The 24,087-nt window shown below is 54.7% G+C and overlaps 1 protein-coding gene across 1 annotated transcript in view; it reads right to left on the bottom strand.

The window, feature by feature from the left end:
* Positions 1–18,781: 18,781 nt before the first annotated feature.
* The window catches only part of MINDY4 (MINDY lysine 48 deubiquitinase 4), a 123,241-nt gene continuing 117,935 nt past the window's right edge, over positions 18,782–24,087 (bottom strand). The window contains exons 16-17 of the mRNA XM_006146240.1: positions 19,373–19,553; positions 18,782–18,858 (exon numbers count right to left, since the gene is read on the bottom strand). Coding sequence (XP_006146302.1) covers positions 18,782–18,858; positions 19,373–19,553 — 258 coding nt within the window. The remainder of the gene's footprint in view (positions 18,859–19,372; positions 19,554–24,087) is intronic.

The following is a 24,087-nucleotide window of genomic DNA, read 5'->3' as shown; positions in this document are numbered from 1 at the left end:
GGGGGGGGGGCAGAATGGTGCTGACAACGAGTGTCCCCCATGCCCTGAGAGGTCCGACACCGGGCACCCACCCAGGCGAGCCACGGGAGCTGGGTGAGCGCCATGCTTATCGCCAAGGGCATGGAGGCCCCAGGGGGAGGGGCGGTCTGCAGAACCTCACAGATGTCAACAGCCCTTAAGCCAGAACAAGCCAGATAAACACCCAAGATGGTTGTTATCAAGGGCCACAGGAAAGGTGCCAGGTTTAATCTCAAAACCACACCCAGAACCAACGGTTTCGAGACTTCACGCGGCACCTCCCTACCCCCAGCAGCCAGTGCCAGAGGCTTTCTGCCTGAGGAGTGGGCAGGTGTGTGTGTGTGGGGGGGGGTCCACAAAGAGGGCAGAAAGAATCTCGGCCTTCATCTCCCAGGATGGGACCCCAGGGCGGGGAAGGGAGGATTCGCCAGGTCCTGAGATAATGTGTGAAGGTGTGTGGAGGGGGGTGTGGAGGGTGTGGGTGTGGGAGAGAGAGCCTACGGGGAACCTGTGGCTGAGTGGCCACCCGCACCAGCTAGGATCCAGGCTTGTGAGAGAGCTGACCAGGACCTGCGGGCACCCGGGAGGCGGCATGCACACGCCCAGCTGGGTCCTTTTCCGAGGACTTGGAATTGGCCTTGTGGGACGGGTAGGATTTGACGGATGGACATGAGAATTCTTGACAGATGGACCTGGGGAGCCTAAGAGTAAGGACCTAGGCGTATCAAAGAATACGGGGGTAAGAGGCAGCCCTTTGGCATAGATCTCACATAACCACTGTGGGATTCCAAAGCCATGGCTCGAATCCTGGCCCCAGGGCTGCAAGGGGATAGGTGCCCCAAATCCCAACAGGATGAGCAGAAGAAAAGTGTTTGGGGCGTGACCGTGCCCCATGGGGGTGCTTTCTCCCCTGTCTTCAGTAATCACACGTGCCCTGCAGCCATGAATAATGCACCCGTGGAAAGGCTTCAGGAGCAAGGGCGCTCTGGGAAGTCGCTGCTGCAGCACGGGCTGGAAGGAAGGCAGGTTGGAGTCACCCCCATCTCAGCACCTGCTCATTTACCCCCTCCAGCCCCCAAACCATCCGGTGGTGTGGTCTCCCTGTGTAAGAGAAACACCCCAGGAGAGCTCCTGAAACCCAAGATCCCTGTCCTTGCTTTCCGGCCTGTGTGGAGGCTGTCGGTGGGCTCCTCAGAGGAACACGGCACGGAGTAGTGTTTGGGAACGTGGGCAGGAGAGCAAGGCGAAGTGCCACAAGCTGGGAGACGGATTGTTCAAGGAAGGACAGCTAAGGCACCCACAGACTTCGGTGACTGAGGGTGCTCCATCCCTTCCCGTTCATACCATGTCTGCCAAGAACACATGCCTCTGCCCCACGAGCAGGCACCAGCTGGGTTCTCCCCAGCCACGGCCATCACCACCCACCTGCCAGCCCACCCCCTCCTCCTGCAGTTCGCATTAAGCAATCGCTATTATCGCAAATGCCTGGCATTTTTGCCCAGTAATTGCAGCTCCCACAGCCCCGTGAGGATTAGGCCATGATTAGGGAGTAGGGAGGACTCTGGTGGGTGGAGAGAAATACCTGCACATAGACTTGGCAGCCGGACCGCCTCCCGCAGTTAGGATCTGATCAATGGCCAGGCCTCCGGTAGCCGAGGCAATCAGCTGTCTTTACCACTCTTCACTTCTGTTATGGTTTGGATAATCATTTGTCCCCCGACAGCTCACGTGTCTGAATTTGGATGTCCCTCAGAAATACGCATGTTGTGATTTGAATGTGTAAGTGTGTAAAGGCCTAAGTGAACATTGAATCCCTCGTGGTGTCCCAGGGTGACACCTATAGGTATGACAATGTTCTTCTTGTGGGCCCTACGATGGCATTCAGGTGGGAAGAGGGAATGAGACACAGGACAGCCACTCTGCGAGATCCTGCCCTCCCTCTGCATGTGGTAGCCTCTCCAGAAGCTGGCCCTTGGCCTCTGCCCCCCTGGGCCTCCAAACAGAGTTGAATGAACCTCTATCCCTTTATAACCTGGCCCAGTGTGAATGCAGTCATGGACAGGGGCACCGCTCTCCTGGCCCAACAGCCCCTCAAGGTGCTCCCCGTGTCTCTGGGAAGAGAGGGCTGAAGAGGAGCTTGGAGAACACCCAGCTCTGGCTTGGCACCAGCGCATGGCCAAAGCCCTTCCCCTGCTCCTGGGCCCCCCACACTCTGCTCACTCCAGGTGAGACCTCCAGAAGCCATGGACTTTCATGTCTCTGCTCTCGCTGTTCTTTTCAGCTGGAACGCTCTTCTGTTCAATCCTCCACTTGCCAAAACCCTGCTGGTCCTTGAAGGCCCAGATTAGATGGCACCTCCCCCAAGGAGCCTCTACTAACCCCACTGGAAATACTGAGAACAAACATTAATTGAGTCCTTGTGATGTGCCAGGCTCTGCTCCACACGCTTCATGATGTATTAACTCATTTAATCCTCATTACAGCCTTACGAGGGTGTGACTTGACAGAGGAGGAAAGTGAGGCCCAGAGAGCTTAGGCCAAGTGCCCCAGAGGGGCACACAGAAAGGGGGCAGTGGAGCCAGGGCTAACTCGGGGTCTTCACGGGGACCACATCTGTGTGTCCACACTGTCCCCACAAGATCACAGTCTCAGAGCAGAGCTTCTCTCACTCAAACCCTGATTCAGAGGGGGGTTTGTTAAATGTAGGTTCTCACTCAGTGGGTCTGGATAGAGTCTGGGACTCTGCATTTCTGAGATGCCCGTGGGTGTTGCAGACACTGCCGGCCTCAGGACTACACTGGGAGGAGCAGAGCTAGAACCTAGACTGAGGCGGGAAAGTCCCAGTGCTTTCTCGGTTTTTGTTTTTATTCCCAGAGGGAAAGCACCCCACGATGGAGCATGGCGATGCCACCATCCCATGCCACAATCCTTTCTTCTCCATTCTTCCCCCCCTCAGGATTTTGGGCACACACATGCAGCTGGCAGATTCTTTAAAACCACCAGGACCAGGATTCGAACTGTGGTTGGCCATGTGGGATCCTGCTCTTTTTTTTTTTTTTGGAAAGTTTTTGTTGTTGTTGTTTGCTATAGGGCACGTGCACTTGCCAACCAGACAGAGAGAGACAGAGAGACAGAAAGTGAGAAATCACCCCCCAGGGGCGATGGCCATGCCTCAATCCCTTTTCCTCCGTTCTCTCGGGATCTTGAGCACGCATGCACATGCACCCAAAGTGAGTTTTAAGCCACCGGGTCCGGGACTTGAACCGCGGTTGACTACATGGGAGTCCAGTGACATAGCCATTACGCTAACTGCTGGTCCCAGGATCCTGCTGTTTTAACTGCTGTGCTACATGGCCAGCCTCAAAAGCCCTGCTGCTGCCGTGGGCCTGTGGAAGACTCTCTAAGACTGGGCTCTTCGCCACACCCACCCTCACAGGAGCTGGCGCGCTGCTGCTCCTCATTGTCCCAGACTGGAGCTTTGATGGGCGGCCCGTCCTTTCCCTTGGACTCAGACATGGAGACCCAGGGGAGCAGTCTGGTACTGTCTATTCACAGCTCTGCTTTAGGAACCCCCCAATGCCCCTCTATGCCCTAGCCCCGCTGAGCCCCAGGGTCACTTGCAGTTCTCTGGAAACTGCCCCTTCTTACATGAGCCACCTCCGTGTCGAGCTCAGTGAGGGAGCAGCGTGAGCGTCCCCTCAATGATGGCCCATCTCTGTCCTCGGCCATGAGAGAAAGTGAGGGGAGCACTTGGCTGGCCACTGAAGAGGCCAGTAACTAGTGGGGCCATCTCTGGACAGAGGCGTGGCCAGCATGGGGAAGAGAGGGGGAGGCACCTCCTTCCCTAAAGCCAAGTGAGGGAGTTTCAGGAAAGCTGCTTGAGAGCTCGGCCTGGGCCCTGGAGTTGGGGGCGCACAGGCCTAACTCTCCCAGGGAAGGGGACAGGTGGGGGCTGAGGAGGCGCGGCTGCTGAGGCGCTGTGCAGGCAGGCCTGAGGGGAGCAGCCCGGATGTGAGGGCCAGTGCGTGCTGGGGTTGCGGGGTGCAGATGCAGATCCCGCAGAGGCAGACTCCGGTCTGTAAAGGGGGTGGCAGGGGGCTGCTCCTGCGTCAGCAGCTGGAGGATCCTCCCTCAGCTCAGGAGAGAGCCCTGGTGACAAGAATTCCCTTACAAAGAGGGAACCAGTGCTTTGAATGCACCCGGTCATGGGGCATAGAGCCACCTCAGCACAGCTGGGCCGGATGGGCACCCCTTCTACCCCGCCCCCCCCAGGAGGATTCCTGGGGCAGGGCAGGAGAGTGAAAAAAGCTAGCCGCAACTGCCCCTCTCAAATTAGCCACTGCAGGGGGAGGGCGATGCGAGCTTGGAGTAAGTGGCCATGAGACGGGCCTTTCCTGTTTAGATGCAGGAAGAGCGACAGAATCCGCCTATTTAATCCAGAGACCAAGAAATAAACAGGGAGAGAAAGTTCTATGGGAAGTAATGAGACAAGGAAAGCTGCTCTCTGAGGTGGCCCCTAGGCTAAGATCTGCTTGTTCACTAAACTGCCCCCACCCCTCACCCCCATGTGGGGAGCAGGATGGAGTCACTGAGCCCCGGCCTGGCTCTCTGTCAGCTCTAGGACATAGTTCTCACCCTTGGGGGGAGGCTGCGGGGTGGGGTATGTCCAAATTCAAGGACCCTTAACACGTGTCCGTGAACGCACTTTGCTTTAAGAAAGCATCTCACTGCGTCATGCATGGTCCTCCTGCCTCAGCCTCCGCAGTAGCTGGGACTGCAGGGGCCCCTCACCCGACTCTTCCAGACGGGCTCTCACTGTGTGGCCCAGGCCAGCCTCCAGTTCACCACCCTCCTGCCTCGCCTTCTGAGTCGCTGGAATCGCCAACCTGTGCCATTGGTGCCAGGCCTTTGGGTTGGACTGGGACTCAAATCCAGGCCTCTCCTGTGGTCCCAGTCTGAGGAGCACAGCAGTCTTAGCAGTGCGTGCCACCATGACCGGGCTAGAACACAAAGATTTTAATCTATGAGGGGACTCCAAAAAGTTCATGGAAAATGAAATTTAAGTATAAGTGTACTTTGGTGCAAAAATTCTTTTAATCCTTGCACAACTTTTTCATAATATGTATTTCCATGAACTTTTCAAAGACCCCTTGTCATTTGGGAGTGGTGAGCTCTGGACCCTCTAAAGCGTGGCCAAGGACCATCTCTAGAAAACTGTACCGCAGATAGCGCATGCGCCATGCGGGGAGGCCCGGGCCTACGTTTCTGTCGTGCAGGACTGGTGGCAGCACCCAGGACTCTTCCAGCTTCTGCGAATGAGGGAGGATGCTCATCTCTGATCCCAGGAAAACCCAGGCAAGGGGCATCAGAGTGCACAGGCGCCTCATAAAGCACTTTCATATTTGTTGGAACTGGTCTTCTCAAGCAGCGCTGGGAAGAGTTTGTTTTCTCCAGTGCTGCCAAAGGGCCCCCGGGCAGAAGGTTAAGTGAGTTTCATTGAAAAGACACACTTTCCTTCCTGGGCTGATAAACAGGGCTGTGCAGGGACACCGACTCCCTCCCCCCTCACTAGCTGGAGCGGCCCACCCCTGGCCAAAGAAAACAAATGCACAAACATTTCGGGGATATATAGGAAGCATTTCTGCTGGAAGCCTGCTGTGAATGCCCGCCGGAGTTTACATAGCCAAACCCCCAGGGCCTCCGCACGGCCTGGACAAAGCAGCCCCTGCCCTCCCACTTCCCTCCCTGCCCGACTGGCTCCTCCCTGCCTCTCCCCGGAGACCCACAGTCAGGCCACCACACGTGCCCAGGCCACAAAACACAAACGAGCTCTTTAGTTGTCACTACCAAATGCCAGTGTCACCCCCTACATGCCTGGCACCTAAAGTGAAGGGGTGTCCTTGTAGCTGGCATTGCCGAAGGCACGGCGTGTGCACGCCACCAAGGTGTCTGCATGAGGGGCCCAGTGGGGGCACATGAGGCTGGGGATAGGCTGCTCTCCAGGGTCCATGACTCCCTCGGGCAAGGAAGACACACCCAGCCCTGTACGGCCTACCAAGAGTCCCAGCCCCATACTCCCTAGGCACAGAAGTTGGGGCACAGGGGTGGCTTTTAAGTCATCCATCGCCTAGCACACGGGCAGTCACTCCTGGAGGCTGTGCTCTGCCTCTGGGCTCTTCCACTTCATCCCACCCCTGCAGAGGGATCCTCAGCCTCAGTTTTGACCTCTCTCTCCCTCTCTGCCACCTTCTATTTTTTTGGGGGGAGAGGTATTTTTGCTGTAAGGCACATGCACTAGCCAGAAAGAGAGAAAAAGACAGACAGCGAGAAATCACCCCCCAGGGGGGATGGCCATGTTGCAATCCCTTCTCTTCCATTCTCCTCTCAGGCACACGCGCCCGGCATGAGTTTAAGCCACTGGGTCCAGGACTCAAACTGCAGTCAACTACATGGGAGTCCAGCGACATAGCCATTACGCTAACTGCCGGTCCCTCTGCCACCTTCTTCACCAGCTCACAGTGAATTGAAACCGGCAGGATATAAATGGAGTAACAGGCTGACAGTACAGCTTCCCCTTCACGAGTGATGCTGGCCTTCCCCCCATCCTGCCTACGCCATTTTTGCTCTGAAACGTGAGGGGTCCACACTCCGCCCAGACACACTGCAGTCAGTTCTCTCCCCACGTGCCACCTTAGCCACATGGAGACCGGTCCTGGTCCCTCTGCTCAGCCCTGTCCTGTTGCCTCCCCTTCCCCAGCCACGAGGCCCCTCCCTGGAAGGCTCCTTCCCCACAACCGCTCGGTGGGGTCCAGCCTTCCCTCCGGTCCACGTCTGTCCTCCAGGGAGGACTCCCAGAGCCCCGAGCTGCTCTGATCTGCTCTAATAAAGAGGGAGACAGGACAGACCAGGAAACCCAGCCAGGCACAGTGTTGGACCGGAGGGTGCTGCTTGTCTTCAGAGAGCCCTGTTAGGGGACAGCTTAGCCCACTGGTCTCCTGGACTCTGGAGCCTCTCCACCCAGCACCATCCCCATCCCGGACTCCTTCTGCAGCGACAGAACATGAGTCAGCCCTCAGCACAGGTTTGACACTTGCTTTATAGAAATCCAACTACTAGAAACGACAAATGCCCAGAGTCCCCAGAGCCAACTCTGTCAGAGGCCCTGGTGAGGGACCACCCAGTGGGCAGTGAGGAAGGGATGCAGACAAAGGCAACAGGGACCCAGCAGCCTCCTCCCAGTCCCTGGGAGCCACTGCTCAGCTGGGAGGAGCCACGACAGCCCCCTGGGCCCCCATCCTGGTCCTGTGTGGCCCTTCATGGAAGGGGGAGGAGGTGCTGGCCACTTCAGTAGCACTGGCTCAGGTGGAGGTGACACTCTTCTCAGAGACATGGGCCTGGGTTCGGCTGTTCTCCCCAGTGATGAGCGGCACATCCACAGGGCTATTCCGGTCCCAGGAGATCACAGGATGGGTTCTGAGCCATTCCAGTTCACCGTTGCCCCCTTCCACCTACGGCAGAATGACCAGAGAAAGAGTCAAAGCCAGGGCCCGGGCAGGAGCCCATTGCCTCCCCTCCCTTAGCTGGTTTCGGTCTCAGAGGCTTTGAGGAATTCAGGCTCCCTCCGGCCCACCTCGCCCCTCCACACTCACACGCGGACCCACACAGCAGCCCTGATAATCATGGATATGCCCAGCCCCGTGCAGCAATGGAGCAGTCAGGGGAGGGCAGGTGGCTAACCCACGCCTGGCTCTTTCAGGCCCTCTGCCGATGTGTGAGCCACACACCCGACACCCAGCAGCCCTCTGAAGGTGGTGATGGGGAGCACTTCAGAGGCCCCCATGCCAGAAATCAGGAGAGTCCAAAATGCAGGAGTGGGTCCAGAGGCTGGAACTCAGAAAGACGGGAGAAGAGCAGGAGGGGCCGCGAGCTGGCAGGGCCAGTGAGGACACTGGGCTTACCCTAAGAACCACAGGAGTACGAGCACTGCAGTAACACAACGGTGTTTTCAAGTGTATTTATTTATGTTTTCCATGAGTGGGAGAGACAGACAGAAAGACAGCTCCCCCAACAGTGCCTTGAAACCGTAATCCTCCCCTAGCCTCCCTGGATCAGCGTACATGTGTCCCCAGTGTACGCAGCCAGGTCCCCAGACATGCACCCCACATGGGTCAGTGAAGCATTTTACCACTGTGCCATCACCCAGCCACCATGATAAAATATTTCATTACTTTATGAAGGTATAAGAAAGGCCAGCTGGGGGCCAACAGGTGGCATAGTAGTTAAGGCGCTGGACTCCCACAGGGTCAACCATGGTTCAAGTCCCAGACCCAATGACTTGAAACTCATACTGGGTACGTGTGCGTATGTTCCTAAATCCTGAGAGGAGAATGAAGAAGGGATTGCAACACGGTCATCCCCCCAGGGGGTGATTTCTTGTTTTCTATCTCTCTCTACCTCTGCCTCTCTGCCGGGTGCACATGCCCTAGAGTGAAAGTCCCTCAAAAGAAAAATAAAAAAGAAGGCCAGCCAGTGCTGAAAGTGACTAGATCTCACATGGCTGACTACATAGTTTGAGTCCCAGATCTGGTAGCTTGAAAAACATGCCAGGTGCATATGCACACGTGCCCAGAATCCTGAGAGGAGAATGGATGAGAAAGAACTACATCATGGCCATCCCTCCTACAGGGTGCTTACTCACTTCCTCTCTCTCTCTCTCTATTATGTAGGCACACACATCCTATAGCAAATTAAAATAATAAGTGAAATTGAATTTTTTTTTTAAAGAATAAAACCTCAGAGTGAGACCAACTCAGACATTCCCGAGTTCAAATGGTGCATGTCACAAAGATTGTCTTCAATGCCCTTCCTATCTTCATTTTTTAAAATTGTGTTAACATACACACACCATAAAAATTGCCATTTTAAACATGTCTATGTGAAAACGTCAGGACATGAGTTACATCCACAATGTGGTATAACCATCTTTACTACCTTGTTTCAAAACTTTCACCATTTCTTAACAGAGCCCCTGTACCCACTGCAACAGCTTCCTTTATTCTTTTTCCTAGCTTCTGGTAACCTCTAATCTACTTTCTGCATCTAAACTTGCCTATTTTAGGTAAAGTTTTCTATTTCCCTTCCACTTCCAGCAGTCACTCAGATGCATGTATTATCACGGCTAATGAGACCTCCCTAGATATAGTGTCCATCCAAGGCAACACGTCACCCCTGCTGTCACCCAAAGCTCCTGATTTAGTACTTATTTTACCAGCTTTTCTCAGTAGAGAACCTATCTGTCTTTGCACAAGATATTTATGGTGGCATAGTAGTTAAGGCGCTGGACTCCCACAGGGTCAACCATGGTTCAAGTCCCAGACCCAATGACTTGAAACTCATACTGGGTACGTGTGCGTATGTTCCTAAATCCTGAGAGGAGAATGAAGAAGGGATTGCAACACGGTCATCCCCCCAGGGGGTGATTTCTTGTTTTCTATCTCTCTCTACCTCTGCCTCTCTGCCGGGTGCACATGCCCTAGAGTGAAAGTCCCTCAAAAGAAAAATAAAAAAGAAGGCCAGCCAGTGCTGAAAGTGACTAGATCTCACATGGCTGACTACATAGTTTGAGTCCCAGATCTGGTAGCTTGAAAAACATGCCAGGTGCATATGCACACGTGCCCAGAATCCTGAGAGGAGAATGGATGAGAAAGAACTACATCATGGCCATCCCTCCTACAGGGTGCTTACTCACTTCCTCTCTCTCTCTCTCTGTTTCTCCAGTGAGCACATGCACTCTATAGCAAATTTAAAAAAAAAAAAAAGTGTAATTAAACTGCAGCCCAGGAAAGAGAGATACAATTTAATAATAGCTCATCGATCCCTAAATAAAACCTATTGTAGGTAAGACCATTCAGCTTCCCAACACTTGATTTTAATACATGACACTAATTTCCTAAAACAAACCAGAGGTATCCTCTTTACAGCAGATGGGATGTCGATGCAGGCCCCGGCATCAGGTGTGTAATACATGGACTTACTGACGAAGGCTACATAAACTCGGAGACAGCTGGTGCATGTCTCAACAGTAGAACTTCTGTGCAGAGCTTGAGACTGAGATTTCTAAATTCCTTCTAAAGCCTGGGGCTTGGGAAGGGAATAAACATCTTGTTTTCAAAACCTGAAGTTTTCCTTTAGGACTAAAGTCAAAAGTCTAACTGCCACAGTGGGAGAAAAGGGGAACGTTTTCTCACTATAACTGTACATCTAGGTGAGCAGTCTCGTCTCCCTAAGACTGGCATTTCAATAAGAAAGCATGGAGAGGGACCAGCAGTGTGTGTAATGGCTATGTCGCTGGATTCCCATGTAATCGACAGTGGTTCGATTCCCAGAACTGGTGGCTTAAACTCACACCAGGTGCATGTGTGTGCGTGCCCAAGATCCCGAGAGGAGAATGGAAGAGAAGGGATTGCGGTGTGGCCATCCCCCCTGAAGAGGGGAGTAATTTCTCGCTTTCTGGCTTTCTGTCTCTCTGTCTCTGTCTTTTGGGCGAGCACACTTGCCCTATAGCAAACCTCCCCCCCACCCCCCAAAAAAGGAGTGCAGAGGTTCTTCCAAAGGGAGACTGTTGGCTGTGTTGATTGCATTGAAAAGTAACATGGTTACATTTCCAACAGAATGTCTGGAAACGATAAGAAGCGTCAGTGATTTTCAGTAAACCCAACATTCTCCATCTTTATGACATAGTCTCATCTCCGGCCGAATTTCCTTCTCTTCCCTTTCCCAGGCTTTTGCTCACGGTCATTCTTCAAGTCTATTCTTTGTATCAATCACTACATCAATTTCTCTGATCTTTAGGTTGAAAGTGACACCCCTCCAGAGAGCGTGGTTTAGACTCTGATCTTCTAACTTACCTTCCTCTTGTTTACAGGCAGTTTCTTGGCCTTCGTAAAGACTGTAATTTCCCCTGCTGCATATTTTTCACACCATTCCATTTCCCATCAAATGAGCAGAAGTATTTCTTGCCATTTGAAGAAAAAAAAAATCTTAGCAGCAGTTTTGTGCTTCTTGCTCCCATAGAAGATGATATTTGCTTACGGCCCATTTGGGAACAATTAATATTGCATTCTCCTCCCTGCCCCACCCAGGGCACCGTAAGGATAGACCTTCCAGAACCGCTGGGGAATGTGAGAATGTAACGTTCATCAGAGTCTAGACAAGACACAGCTCCACCCTGTGCTGCACACCTTGATCAACACCCCCCAAAGTTTTGGGGGTTTTTGTTTTTGTTTTTTCAGAGGTTTTTGCTATAGGGCATGTGCGCTCACCAGAAAGACAGAGCCAGAAAGCGAGAAATCACCCCCCAAGAGGGACAACCACTCCACAATCCCTTCTCCTCCATTCTCCTCTTGAGATCTTGGACACGCACACACACGTGCCTGGATGGTCCGGGACTCGAACTGTGGTCACCCACATGAGAGTCCAGCAACACAGCCATTACTCCATCTGCTGGCCCCCAACCCCCCCAAGTTTGGATCTGTCCATAGATGAATGTCAAATGACATCTTCTTGTTAAAGCGCTCTGCAGAAAAGGCTGGCATGGGTGGATATGGAGAACTGTTTCCCGAATGATCTCTGTCTTCTCTCCGGGGTCATTTGAAGATGTCCAGGAATGCTGAAAGCTATCACCCCAAATGGGATTGCATGGTATTTCGCCAATGGGTCCTTTGCCTCCTGCCTGAAAGGTGCAAGGTATTATCTCTTCACTTGAAATGATCCTTCTCATCACAAATGCTCAGAAGGAGGCCTGGGTGTGCAAAAAGAGCAGGACACACTTCTTTTTCTTTAATTGGAAAAGGCATCTGAGCTCACCAGGGAGAGAGAGAGAGAGAGAAAGCATCCCTCAGCAGGACATGGTCACACCACAAAGCTTTTCCTCCATTTCTCCATCCCATCAGCATATTGAACACACATGCACATGTGTCCAGCACATCTCTCCAGCCCCCAGAGCTGGGACTCCATCTGGTATTGACCATGCAGGGTCTGGCTCCCTCTGCGCAGTGCCCACTCAGCATGACAGGGCTGGCCTAGGTACACACTCTTCAAATAGGTTGTCTTTCAGGACTACATGTTGGAAGGACTACCTCAGCAAGTCCCTTTCCCAGCCTATGACGGGGAGGCATGATCACAGCTCATGCTCGTCCCAACTCCGCCAGCCCCTCGTCATCAGTTTCACCGTGTGAACCATAAAGGGCCTCACTTGATCTACCGGAAGTGGAGGAAGTCAGTAGTTGTACGGCAGCTGGGAACTTTAGACTATTCCCCAGGCTTCTGGGTACCAGGCAGATCCAGAGACTCTTCTAGGTGCCTTGGGTTGCACTCTGATGGACCGTATCTGCATCGTCACAGTTATCTCCACTGCTTGAGCCAGGGGCTCTGGGGCTGTGTTTGGAGACAACTTGACCTGGTTTAGAGAACTTAGGCTGCTCCTAGGAGCTGCGCGGATACACCTGCGGTACTATTTGGGGTTGGGGTCGGATGATGTCCCAGGATAGCTGACACAGGTCCAATCAGCAGGGGGAATGCTACTGCTCTGACTGGCAAGAATGAGCTGCTCCTGGACGTCAGACAGGCGGGCGGGGGCATTGTTCCCAGGTTCCAAGGGACTGGGTTGATGCATCGCATCTCCTGGGTTAATAATACTTCAGCCATCTGCAGCAACACTGCAGGGTTTAATTGCTCCTACCATGCCATTGGAGATAGTCAGTCTTCCCTCTTGGTTCATCATCTTTGCAATTCTGAAACATGTCATTAAAAAGCTTTTATTATTGTATTACGAGTGTAGGTATGGCACGCATCCTGAATCCAGACCCCCAGAGGGCAGTGGAAGGAAGGCAGGAAGGAGAGAGACTTTCCTGTCCTTAGCCTGGTCCCTAAACCCTTCACCTCGGTCCCTCTTTTTCTCTCCCAGCCTTTACGCTCCCTACACTGACAGGCTGCCCCAAGTTACTCCTGTGAGCCCTATCTGCAACCCTCTCAGCTCCTGACCACATGGGCTTTGGCTTCAGTGCAGGGGTGAGTCACCCTCAACTGCTGCTAGACTGTATCTGTGTCACACCCAGTCTCACTGCTGGGCTGTCGGGTTTGTGCTTGGTTTTGAGGCTTTGCACAGACATAACTAACTCCTTCCCCCACCCCAACCTGGCCAATAGGTGCAACTACGGGGAGAGTGCCCCCCCAGAAGCACCAGAAAATCAAAGCCAAAGGGCTGGGAGTGACAGAGGTGGTGCTATGCAAGGGTGAACCGTTGCCCAGTCGGGATGGTTCTGAAAGCCTATGAGCCAGTTTCAAGGACTCGTATATGGACCCTTGGGTCAGGCACAGAAAGGGGAGCGATGGAACAGAGCCACTTCTGAGAGGCAACATCAGAACCCGGCACGCTTGCTCGGCCATGTTAGGCAGGGGGTGGCTGGCAGTGTAGCTGTTCGGCCAGGTCCCTCGGCCTCTGCACCTTTGGCATTTGAGGCTACCTAATTCTTTGTTGGGGGCTGTCCTGTGTTTTGCAGGATGTTAAGCAACCCCTCTCCCCCACCCTCCCCCCCCACACACACATGCCTTGTGATAACTAAAAATGTCCCCAGGCATTGCCAAATCACCCCGGATACAAAACCGCCCTTATGGAGGAGCGCGGGCGCAGAGGCTAGCTCAGTGGAAACTGCGGTCCCCGAGTTCACGCCAACTCAGCACCACAGAGAGCCACGCCAGGGCTGCAGATGAGGCCGTTCCTCCCCAGGAGCCATTGCCACAGCACAGCGTGGGAGAGCCTCAATAGATACTCAGCACTGATGAAGCGGTATTTCATGGGAGCCTGCCTCTCGAGGAGGGCGGCAGGCTGGTTCAAAGCTCCTGACTTGGAGAAATAATGATACCTCCAGGGATTACTCTTCCTCACTTCCTGAACTTCCAAAGAAGCCCATGTGCAAGCTTCCGATTCCATGCTCCAGCCTATCTGAGCCTGGAGTGGCTCTCAGATGGGCCAGGCGGACCCTCGGACAGGCGGACCCTTTACTGGAACGATCGTCCTCCTCCCGGCCCATGGCCTTCAGGAACAGACATAGGCGGCGTCCTTGCAGAATGCTCTCCGACTGCCAGGCCCCTGGAGGTCCCCTGGAAGCCAGCCTCAAGGGCAAAGGTCCCCCCTACCCCCGTCTGAGGCATCTGGAGGTGGGCTGCAGTAACACGTGCACTCAGCCCACTGCTCCTCCTGGACGCCTCCCCCTGGACGCCACCCTCTCAGGTCTTCGTTGGATACCCAAGTCTTCGTTCACACTGCGCTTTCCCTTACCTTTAAGCCAGGCAGTCACAGAACCCTGTGACCTGTGCCACCGCCATGTCTCAGTCCCCTCCGCTAACCCCCTCCCCAGCCCTTGCACTGTTTGACACCACCCGATTCGCTCCCCTCCTCACCCACAAGTGTGAGCCCTTACTCCGAGGCAGAGAGGCCCTGCCGCTCTCCCCTCGGCCTCACGCCAGCTCAGGGAAGGGACAGCTGTACCCAGTCAGCAGATGGGAAACCGAGGCCCGGAGTGGAACCAGAGTTCACAGCGGCAGAGCCGGAGCAGAGCAGGGTGTCAGGAGAGCACGGCTGGTGTGGACAGGGAGACAGGGGGAGCGCCAGGGAACGTCCCTTCTATGGGCGAAAGGTGCTGTGGACACAATGCCAGGTAAGCATGATGTCGGCATGAGAGCTGGGACGGGAGGCTCCTCTGGGTAGGCCCTGCCCCAGCCCCTCTGAGGCACCATTCCCAGCTGGAATTACATTTCCAATTTCTGCTCTGAGCCTCCAAACAAACAGCTGGGACCCAGCCTCGGGCCCCGGTTATGAGCTCCTTCCTTTTCCCCCTGGACTGCTGACAACTGTTTCATTCTCTCTTGCTCTAGCGATGCTGGAAGCATGAGAGAGGTCACTGTGTGCGTCTTGTTTGGAAATGACCATAAATGAGTCTGTTTTTGCTGAGATGTCAGAGAACAGCGGTGGAGGGGGGGCAGACCCCACATTCCTGACACAAGCAAAGGTAACAGGAGACTCTCCGAGGCTGAGACGTGCGTCACCAAGAGCAGAGACAGCACGAGGACCCAGGGAAGGTTCAAATTAGGATGCTCTTCTCCGAAGGCAAAGCCGACAGTCTGGGCTTGTGCAATGCCACCAAAGCCAGGTGATGGGAAGTCACACTGTCCACTCAGTGACCTGTCCCTGGGCTGGGAGGCAAGGGCCTCAGCTCCAGCCCTTCTGCTACTTGTGACTCGAGGTGGCTGGGCCATGGACCTCCATTCCAGGGACCTCTATCTCCCCATCTGTATAAGGAGCTAAATCCAGTGGTGTTCAAGGTCTTTCTGTGGAGCCCAGTAAGCCACTTGATGGCCAGATGTGTGGGTGTCCAGTGCCAGGTCAGGTAAGGGTCCGGGCCCTTGCAGGGCAAGGGAGCTGGGTGTAAAGGCAGCACCTCTTTTCCTGGGTTGGAAAAGGGCTGGTTCTGAACCTGACTTCTGTCTGTGAACTCTCTGGGAACGGAAGCCAAGTCTTATCTAGTTGTTCTTCCATGGAGTCTGACCTGGTTGTCCACTGAGGCTCCAAAGCACTGGGAGGGAAACCACCTGCCTGCCAGGTTGGTCTGTCCTGCACCCAGCCCGCCCAGCTGGAGGGACAGGGCAGCCGCGCACACTCTGGCATCTCATCCACTGCTCGGACTCTCACTCTGCCCTTTGGGATGACCTGAGTTCAGCCGTGGCATCATGCGTACCCTGTTCCGGACGAGGCGGGTCTTCCCACAGGCAATAGGACTTAGCCTCCTGGAGGCAGGACCTGTCTCCAGCAGGTCCTCCCATGACCTCGAAGGCCACTGTCCCAAGTTTCTCCCTTGGAGCTGTTTGAGAATTTGGGATGAAAACAAAAGGCAAAGCCTTTGTAATCCAACCCCATGGAAAAGAATTCCTGGAGGCCGGGCCTGCTGTTTCCCATTACAGCGGCATGTTATCTGATGGGGGGCCGTGTTCCCACTGCGCGCTCACCCGCTCAGCTCTTCCGGGACTGATGCTGGGAAAAGTCTGTGTTAACTGCCCGGGTGGACACACCATGGCAGGTGGTGCCAGGACAGTCTTGGAGATGATCTAGAGCTCATACCTGAGGGGCGGGGCAGGGGCAGCCAGCAGAGGCAAAAAGAAAGTCTTCCTGGTCCCGTGGGTGATGTGACCACGGGGAACGGGAGGGGTGACGCTGCCCTCACCCGTCACTACAGAGCAGTTCTCCAAGTGTGGACCACAGAGCAGTAGCCACACCAACACCTTAGACATCAATGCAGACTCCCAGCCTGACCCCGGGCCTGGTGCATCAGAGCCCCCAGAAGCGAGGCCGGCAATCTGCATTTTAACAGAGCCTCCAAAGGAGGCCAAATCTCCCAATGGGGAACCATAAGCGGGTACGGGTTCCCTCAGCCATCAGGCAGTCGGCGTCCCCAGGTTAGTTGTCCCTAACTATAAGCTGCATAAATCTGATTGTTCCACCTGTGACAGGATTGGGACGCACTGCTCCAGGAGTTGCTGGCGCTTGGCCCTGTCCTCGCTCACGGGACAATACGCAGAGGTGTAGGCAGGGCAGGGCCAGGCCTGGACCATCTGTCCCCAGACGGCGGGCTCGCTCCCTGACGCAGGCAGCCTTTCCAGTTTCCCTCACCGTTTCACTGCCACCTGCTGGCACGTGGCCAGGGCAGAGAGGCCGCCAGAAGAAAGAGAGCGAATGTTTCCAGACTGAGCGTAAGTCATGTTGGTTCTGGGTGAGGGACTGCCTTGGGGACAGGCCAGGGCCCCTGGTCATTCTCAAACGAGCAGTTGCCCATTAGGGCTGAGGCCAAGACGTCCAATCCTGGGCCCACTCTGGGAGGTGGATGGTGAGCCGTGCAGCGGGACAATTTCAGGAGAAAGAAGAGCTACCCCAGAAGCAGCAGCAGAGGGGAGGTTTGGGGGTGGCCATGCTGTGGGAGGGAGATGATCAGAGGCTTTCAGCAAGGGCGTCAGAGGGAAGCTGAGGCCATGCCCAGGGTGCAGTCTGGATCCTGCTCAGCAACCACCTGCAGGAAGACCGCCCCGTGGCTTCCCACGCTGTCCCACGTGCGGTCTCAAGGCCAGCGTCACCTGCTCTCCCCACTGCTGCCCTTCCTTCATCACTCGGAATGAGTGGCCCTTTGTACATGAAAGGAAAGTGACCTGCGTGTGTCCTCAATACTCCCGATGACAGAAGCACGGGCACATGTCCCGGCAAGAAGGCTTCTTCCCTGGCCCAGAGTGCGAGCAGGAGGTGGATAGACAGATGGACCCGCAGAGCACCCTCCCACTCCCCTTCCTGGCGTGTCCGCAGCACACACGCAGTGCGCTCTCACTCGCTCACTTTCTCTGTCCGGCTCCACTCAGGGACTTGCTGGCCTGCAGTGAGCAGTGACGACGGCTGCATTTCAGACAGCAGAGCTGCAGGGTCTCAGCCACTGACCACAGCCCTGACCCCAGGCCCGGCCACTTCACAGACGAGGAATGGACACGCACTGAGGTCACGCAGAGAGCGAGGGGCCGAGACCATGATCACCAGGGGACATGGCAGCGCCCTCGGGGTGCCCCCGGCACTCTTCCCAAGACCCAGGAGAGCTAGGTTCTGCCGTTATCCCCACTGTACAGATGACAGTGAGAGACAGACTGGTGAGGTTCAACTGGTCCCGGTTGGGAAGCGAGCAGGTTCGACCCCCGGCAGCCTGGCTCCGGACCCGTGAACAATGGCTACAAGTTGCACTGCTTCCCCGTGGGCCAAGACTCCAGGTGTTTCCCTCCCGGGCTGCTCCTCCCACCGCAGGCCAAGCTCCCCAGGCTGTCACCCACCACTTTGTGAGAGGCCTGCTGGAGCAAGCTGGGACTTCGACAGCTGCCACCCCACCAGCCCTCCAGAGCACGCAGGAGGAAAGTGGCCTGACTCAGTCTCCCCTTAAACACAGGCTGGGCTAGGGGAGTCAAGGGCCCCCACTCTCCTCTGCTCAGTGTTCGGAGTGCCAAGTACCTCCGTTGTCTAAACGCACTCAAGCCGCCCTTGTTCCCACCAGGTAAACCCACCGGTCCTTCCTCCTCCGGACCTAACAGCACTCCCCATGGCCAGCAGCTGCTGCCTTGAGGAAGAAGAGGCTGCCAGAGGCACACTCGTAGTTCCCAGCCCCTACCACAGGACACTGGCTGGGGCTGTCTGAAGACACATCACCCAGGGACCAGCAGCTAGCATAATAGCTATGTCGCTGGACTCCCATGTAGTCGACCGTGGTTCGAGTCCCAGACCCGGTGGCTTAAACTCACACCAAGCGCGTGTGCGTGCATGCCCAAGATCCCAAGAGGAGAATAGAGGAGAAGGAATTGTGGCATGGCCATCTCCCCTGGGGGGTGATTTCTCACTTTCTGTCTCTCTTTCTCTCTGTCTTTTGGGTGAGCACATGCCCTATAACGAAAAGCTCTCCAAGAAAAGAAAAAAAGACACATCACCCTGGCTGACGAGGCTGGCCACAGTGGAGAGACCCACTGTGCACAAGCCCCAAGCACAGTGCCTTTCCTCTGCAGGGCCTCACTACCACACCCTTCGAGTGGGGGACATCCAGGAGCCCACCCTCCCTGCCGCAGGCCCAACCACCCCCAACACCCTACCTCCTGGCCATTTGGGGTGAGGCTCAAAGGTCGGGATGGGCCTGACTCACTTGGTTCTGATGCAGAGCTCCAGGGGCGGGATAAGGTCGTCCTCTTTGTTCTCAGGTATGGTCTGGGTGGTGTCTGGTGAGGAGGGAGAGAGAGCGGCATGCATATGTCAACCCTGGACCGACACAGACTACCCTAGCTCCTGGGACCCGACCCTCCTAACACCTGTCTCCTTTTCTCCACTCAGCTGGATCCTCCCTCATCCCTGGCCACCGAGTCTCACCTGGACAACTCATTGGTCTCTCACCACTGGTGTCCACTCCACCCTGTACTCCACTTTCACTGCCTTAATACTTTCTAAAAAGTATCATGTCTGATCTCATCACTCGCCAGCTCCAAACCTGCCATGACTCCCTACTGCCTGCAGAGTGAGCCCAGCTTGTCAGCACAGATGGGGCTTTCTGCCCCGTGGTCTCACTTCGCCCTTCCTCCTACAGCCTCACTGCACAAGGCCCAGCTCTGACCCTTCGTCTGGGAGGGCCCTGCTAAGATTGCTCCCTGGTGTCCCAGTGTGGTCACTCGAGTGTGCACTGTCCTCTGACTACTTGCGGCCTGGAGGTCCCCAGGACACTGGGGCCGGGCAGCGCACCGATGGTCAGCCGGATCTGCTCCTGCTGGTTGGCCAGGCCGTCGTAGTAGTATAGGTCGAAGAGCCTCTCAGTCCTCCAGTCACACAGCAGCTCGGGCCGCAGGCTGAAGAGCACGCTGAAGTGGCTCTCGCTGCACACCACCCAGATGGGGAACCTCGGGGTCTTCAGGAAGCAGCCGACCTGGAGACAAGGGCGAGACCGGATGTCACGTGGCACCACCAGGGAAGGGACCAGGGCATCTCTGTGCAACCCAGGGCAAGGCTGAGCCCAGAGAGGCCCTGTGGAGGAGCAATCTGTGTCTGATACTGGGAGCCACCCCTGCTACTCAGACCACGGGCTTGTTCTCACAGTCACTCTTGTCCCTGCTCCTGCCCCGCAGTCTGCTGTGGCCACAGGGCCTTGGCCATACGGGTCTGGAAACTGGGTGGCACCTTTCCCTTCATCTCTCGCTCCCAGGGGTTCCCCCACCTGGCCCATGGCAAAGAGCTCTTAGACAATTGTCCCCACACTCTTCAAACTACTCCAGCTCATTGGGCCCCCATGCCCTGACAGTCTCTACCCTCCAGCCTAGGCTCTCCTCCGCATTGGAGAGCCTGCATCACCCACATCACCCATGCAGAAGGCCGGACCCCTGCCTCCTTCCAGCTTCCAGGGGGCACGTCACAAGGCAGCTGCCTGCCTGAACCTCATGGTGACACCTGCCTCTTGTACCCTGGACTGCATCCCTAGTGCCAGGAGCCGGGGCTATGTAAACGCATGGACGGCCCGTGAATGAGCTGAGACTTGGACTGGAACTGTACTTTACAGACACGTCGGCCTTGGAACCAGGGGCCTGGGAGGGGACGCCTGCTGAGCAGTCTGTAGTCATGGCAGCCGTGAAAGGCCAGAGCAGTGCAGGGCATGGTGGGGTAGTCAGGAGACGAGCAGAGCAAGAGGAGCTGGAGGCACTACCGGGACAGACCCGTGAACTGTGCTATGAGGGCTTGTCTGAGAATTTCCCAGCAGGGCACTCCATGGTGGCAGGGTGTCGGGGGAGGACAGATGCCATGAGCTAAGCATCAGGCTCTGCTGGCATGTTGCCTGCAGTGGGAGTGGGAACAGGAGTGACGGAGGGTCCTGCGAAGCCTGGCCAGGCCTGTCCCTCAGGCCTACCTGGCCTTCTCGCTCTCCCCCTATTCCCTGCAACTCGCCCCACCCGGCCTGGTTTAGTCAGCTATGTACGTGCCACAGACCAGGCTGATTCTGGCCTAATTCCGACCAGCCCCAGGGAGATGTTTGCATGCTCAGGTATTTACAGCACAGCCTGTGGATTAAGGAAAGAATGGGAATTATTTCTCCAGTGGGGAGAAGGGCATACTTTCTCTGGGGCCGTCACAGAAGAGCAGCCAGGCAGCTCTGGCTGAGGAGCTAAATGATGGTGGGGATGCCCCGGAGGAAGAGCTGTGCTTAGAAGGTCCCCAGGGAAACACTTGTGTGTTAACAGCTGCCTCCTCCAGAGGGCAGGAGGGTGACCTCTGTGTTGTGCTCATCCCCACCTGACAGTCCCAGTCCTGTGCTCCTTCCCCTCCCCCTCCCCACCAGGGCACTGGCCCCAGCCCTGTGTGATATTCAAGCCCAACCAGCGCAGGCGCCCCATGGGGCATGGAGGAGTTAGATCCCTTAAAGGACATGGCTGAACGTGCCTAAACCCCACTGCAAACTTGGCCTTTGCTCCTTGTGTGAAAGAGGCTTTTCTGGTGACAGCACGGCCTGCAACCAGGAGCCCAAGACAGGAACCCCATGCTCAATCACGGCAGGGCAGGGCGAGAGCCTCGAAAATAAGCAGGGAGCAGCTCTGTGCATGATCAGCCACTCTGGATTTTCCGACAGAGCGACAAGAGGGCAGCTTGCCATATGGAAATAACGGTCAAAAGATTAATGGGAAAAAAAGCCTGCCCAGAGGGTTTATAAATGAGTTGTCTCATTCAGGAGCCCCCTTCCAAATGGGTGACATTTTCCAGAAATGAGACTCGCTTCCTTTGGATTCTTGGGTAACCAGTGACTTGGGGCAAGGAAAGGGAAGGTGGAGGGGCAATTTCCTCCATCCCAGTCCTAATCTTCCTCCTGCTGGGTGAACGTGCAGCACAAGCAGACACTGCTTTTAATCGGTGCTTCTTAACCACCTGGGAGGTAGGATTGACCTAACGCCATGTAGGTCAGAGGCCCGAATTTGACTGCAGGCAGTCACAGGATGTTGCCTCTAAGGACAGCACTCGTGCAACGTGATTTACACTTTCCTGTACAAAGCACACACTTCCACTGCGCTAGCAACGGGCACGCAGCTCCGACGGAAGCCGAATGGTCTTCCTCTTCGGAACTTACCAGATTAATGGTAAGTTGATATGTAACGGCAGAGAGTACTCATACAATTACATTTGCTCTGCACTTCACGGGATATAAGATGCCATCAGATTCACCATTTCTTGTGTCACTAAGAAAGAAAGAAAAAGCTCAGCCAGCCCATGGCTTTGTGGTTAAGGTGGCTGGATCCTACATTACCAACTGTGTGGATCAAGTCCCAGATCAGCAGCTTAAAAACCATGCTGAGCACTTGTGCATGCATGCCCAAGATCCCAAAGGGAGGGAGGAATGGAGGAGAAGGGATTGCAGCATGACCAAGTCCTCTGGTGGGGGGTGCTTTCTCTCTCTCTCTCTCTCTCTGTCTCTCTCTCCCTCCCTCCCTCCAAGCACACATGCTCTCTGGCAAAAAGAAAAAATAAACACACACTACCAACTGTAATAGTGTGTCAAAATTTCAGAAATGTTTCAATATGTGGAAAGTTTGCATCATAAAGGCAATGAAATATAAAATCTAAAATCAAAAAGAGGCCGATGAAGGAAAGAATTAAGATCTTCTGGTTGCAGGCCAGCAGTTAGCGTAATTGCTATGTTGTTGATCTCCCATGTAGTCGACCATGGATCGAGTCCCGGACCTGGTGGCTTAAACTCACGCCAGGCACATGTGCGTGCGTGCCCAAGATCCCAGGAGGAGAATAGAGGAGAAGGGATTGTGGTGTGGCCATCCCCCCTGGGGGGTGATTTCTCACTTTCTGTCTCTCTGTCTCTCTCTGCCTTTCTGGCGAGCGTACTCACCCTATAGCTAAAATCTCTCAAAAAAAAAAGATATTCTGGTTGACAGGACCAGCAGATGGCATAATGGTTACCATGCTGGACTCCTACGTAGTCGACCATGGTTTGAGTCCCAGACCTGGTGGCTTATGCTAGGTGCATGTGAGTAAGTGCCCAGAATCCCAAGAGAAGAATGGAGGAGAGGAGATTGTGGCATGGCCATCCCCCCTGGGGGAGTGATTTCTCACTTGCTGTCTCTCTGTCTTTCTGGTGAGTATATGCACCCTATAGCAAAAATCTCTTTCAAAAAAAAAAAAATATTCTGGTTGAGAATGATCAGGTAAAGAGGGAACCACAAGAAGAGACCCCTATTTAGACAGAGTAGTGAGAGCAGGGAATGTTACTTCTCCTTTTGGTAAGTAACATTTAAGTCAAACTTTCAAACTTTGATTATGTCATATAGAAACTTAATCCCACTATGGTGTTAAAAGGTGGGGCCTTGGGACCAGCAGTTAGCATAATGGGTATGTCGCTGGACTCCTATGTAGTCAACCGCGGTTCGCGTCCCGGACCTGGTGGCTTAAAACTCACGCTGGGCACGTGTGCGTGCGTGCCCAAGATCCCAAGAGGAAAATGGAGGAGAAGGGATTGCAGCGTGGCCATCCCCCCTGGTGGGTGATTTCTCGCTTTCTGTCTCTCTGTCTCTCTCTGTCTGGCGAGTGCATGCGCCCTATAGCAAAAAAAAAAAAAAAAAAACCTCTCCAAAAAAATAAAAAATAAATAAAAGGTGGGAATTTTGGGAATCACTGGGGTAGGGCTCCCGTGACTGACTCCTGCTGGCCTTGGAATCGGCAGCGAGACTGAGCTGAAACCAACAGAGACATGGACACAGACACATGCAAGCTCTTGCCACACGACGCCCTGCGCTGCCTCAGAACTCACTCTTCAGTGAGTCTCCACCAGTCTCACAGAGGAAGACCCTCACAGATATAGCCCCCTGACCTTGGCCCTTCAAAACCAGGAGCTGAACAAACCTCTGTTCTTTATAAACTCCCCAGTGGGGTTTCAGTTGTTAGCGACAGAAAAACAGACGGGAACGGTTAGCTAGGGCTGCCATGACAAACACCGCAGCTGGCGTGGCTTAGCTCCAGCAGAGGCTCCCCCTCATAGCTCTGGAGCCTGGAAGTCGGAAATCGGGGTGTCAGCACAATCGTTTCTTGAGGCCTGTCTCCTTGGCTTGTCCATAGGACTGTTTGTCCCTGGGTCCTGACATGGCATCCTTCTCTGAGTGCCATGACCTAATCTCCTCTTAAGATGACCCCAGTCATGTAGAATTAGGGCCACTGTAGTGACCTCACTTTAACCGAATCACCTCCTTAAAGACCTCATCTCCAAATACGGCTGTTTTCGGAGGCACTGTGAGTTAGGACTTTAACACATAAATTTAGAAGAACATAATTCAGCTCCTAGCAGTCTCAGAAAATTGGAAAAACGCTGACGGGTGTGAGCAAAGGGATGACACAACGAGATCGAGCTTTAAAGATCATATCAGCTTCGGTGAAGGGACAGGATTGGAAGGGGTAGGGGGAACAGGAGCTGAAGTTCA

The sequence above is a fragment of the Tupaia chinensis genome, unplaced genomic scaffold, assembly GCF_000334495.1.
Source record: "Tupaia chinensis unplaced genomic scaffold, TupChi_1.0 Scaffold000170_1, whole genome shotgun sequence".
Taxonomy (NCBI): Eukaryota; Metazoa; Chordata; class Mammalia; order Scandentia; family Tupaiidae; genus Tupaia; species Tupaia belangeri.
The sequence above is the reverse complement of the archived record's forward strand: the minus strand, read 5'-3'. Positions and strand labels throughout refer to the sequence as shown.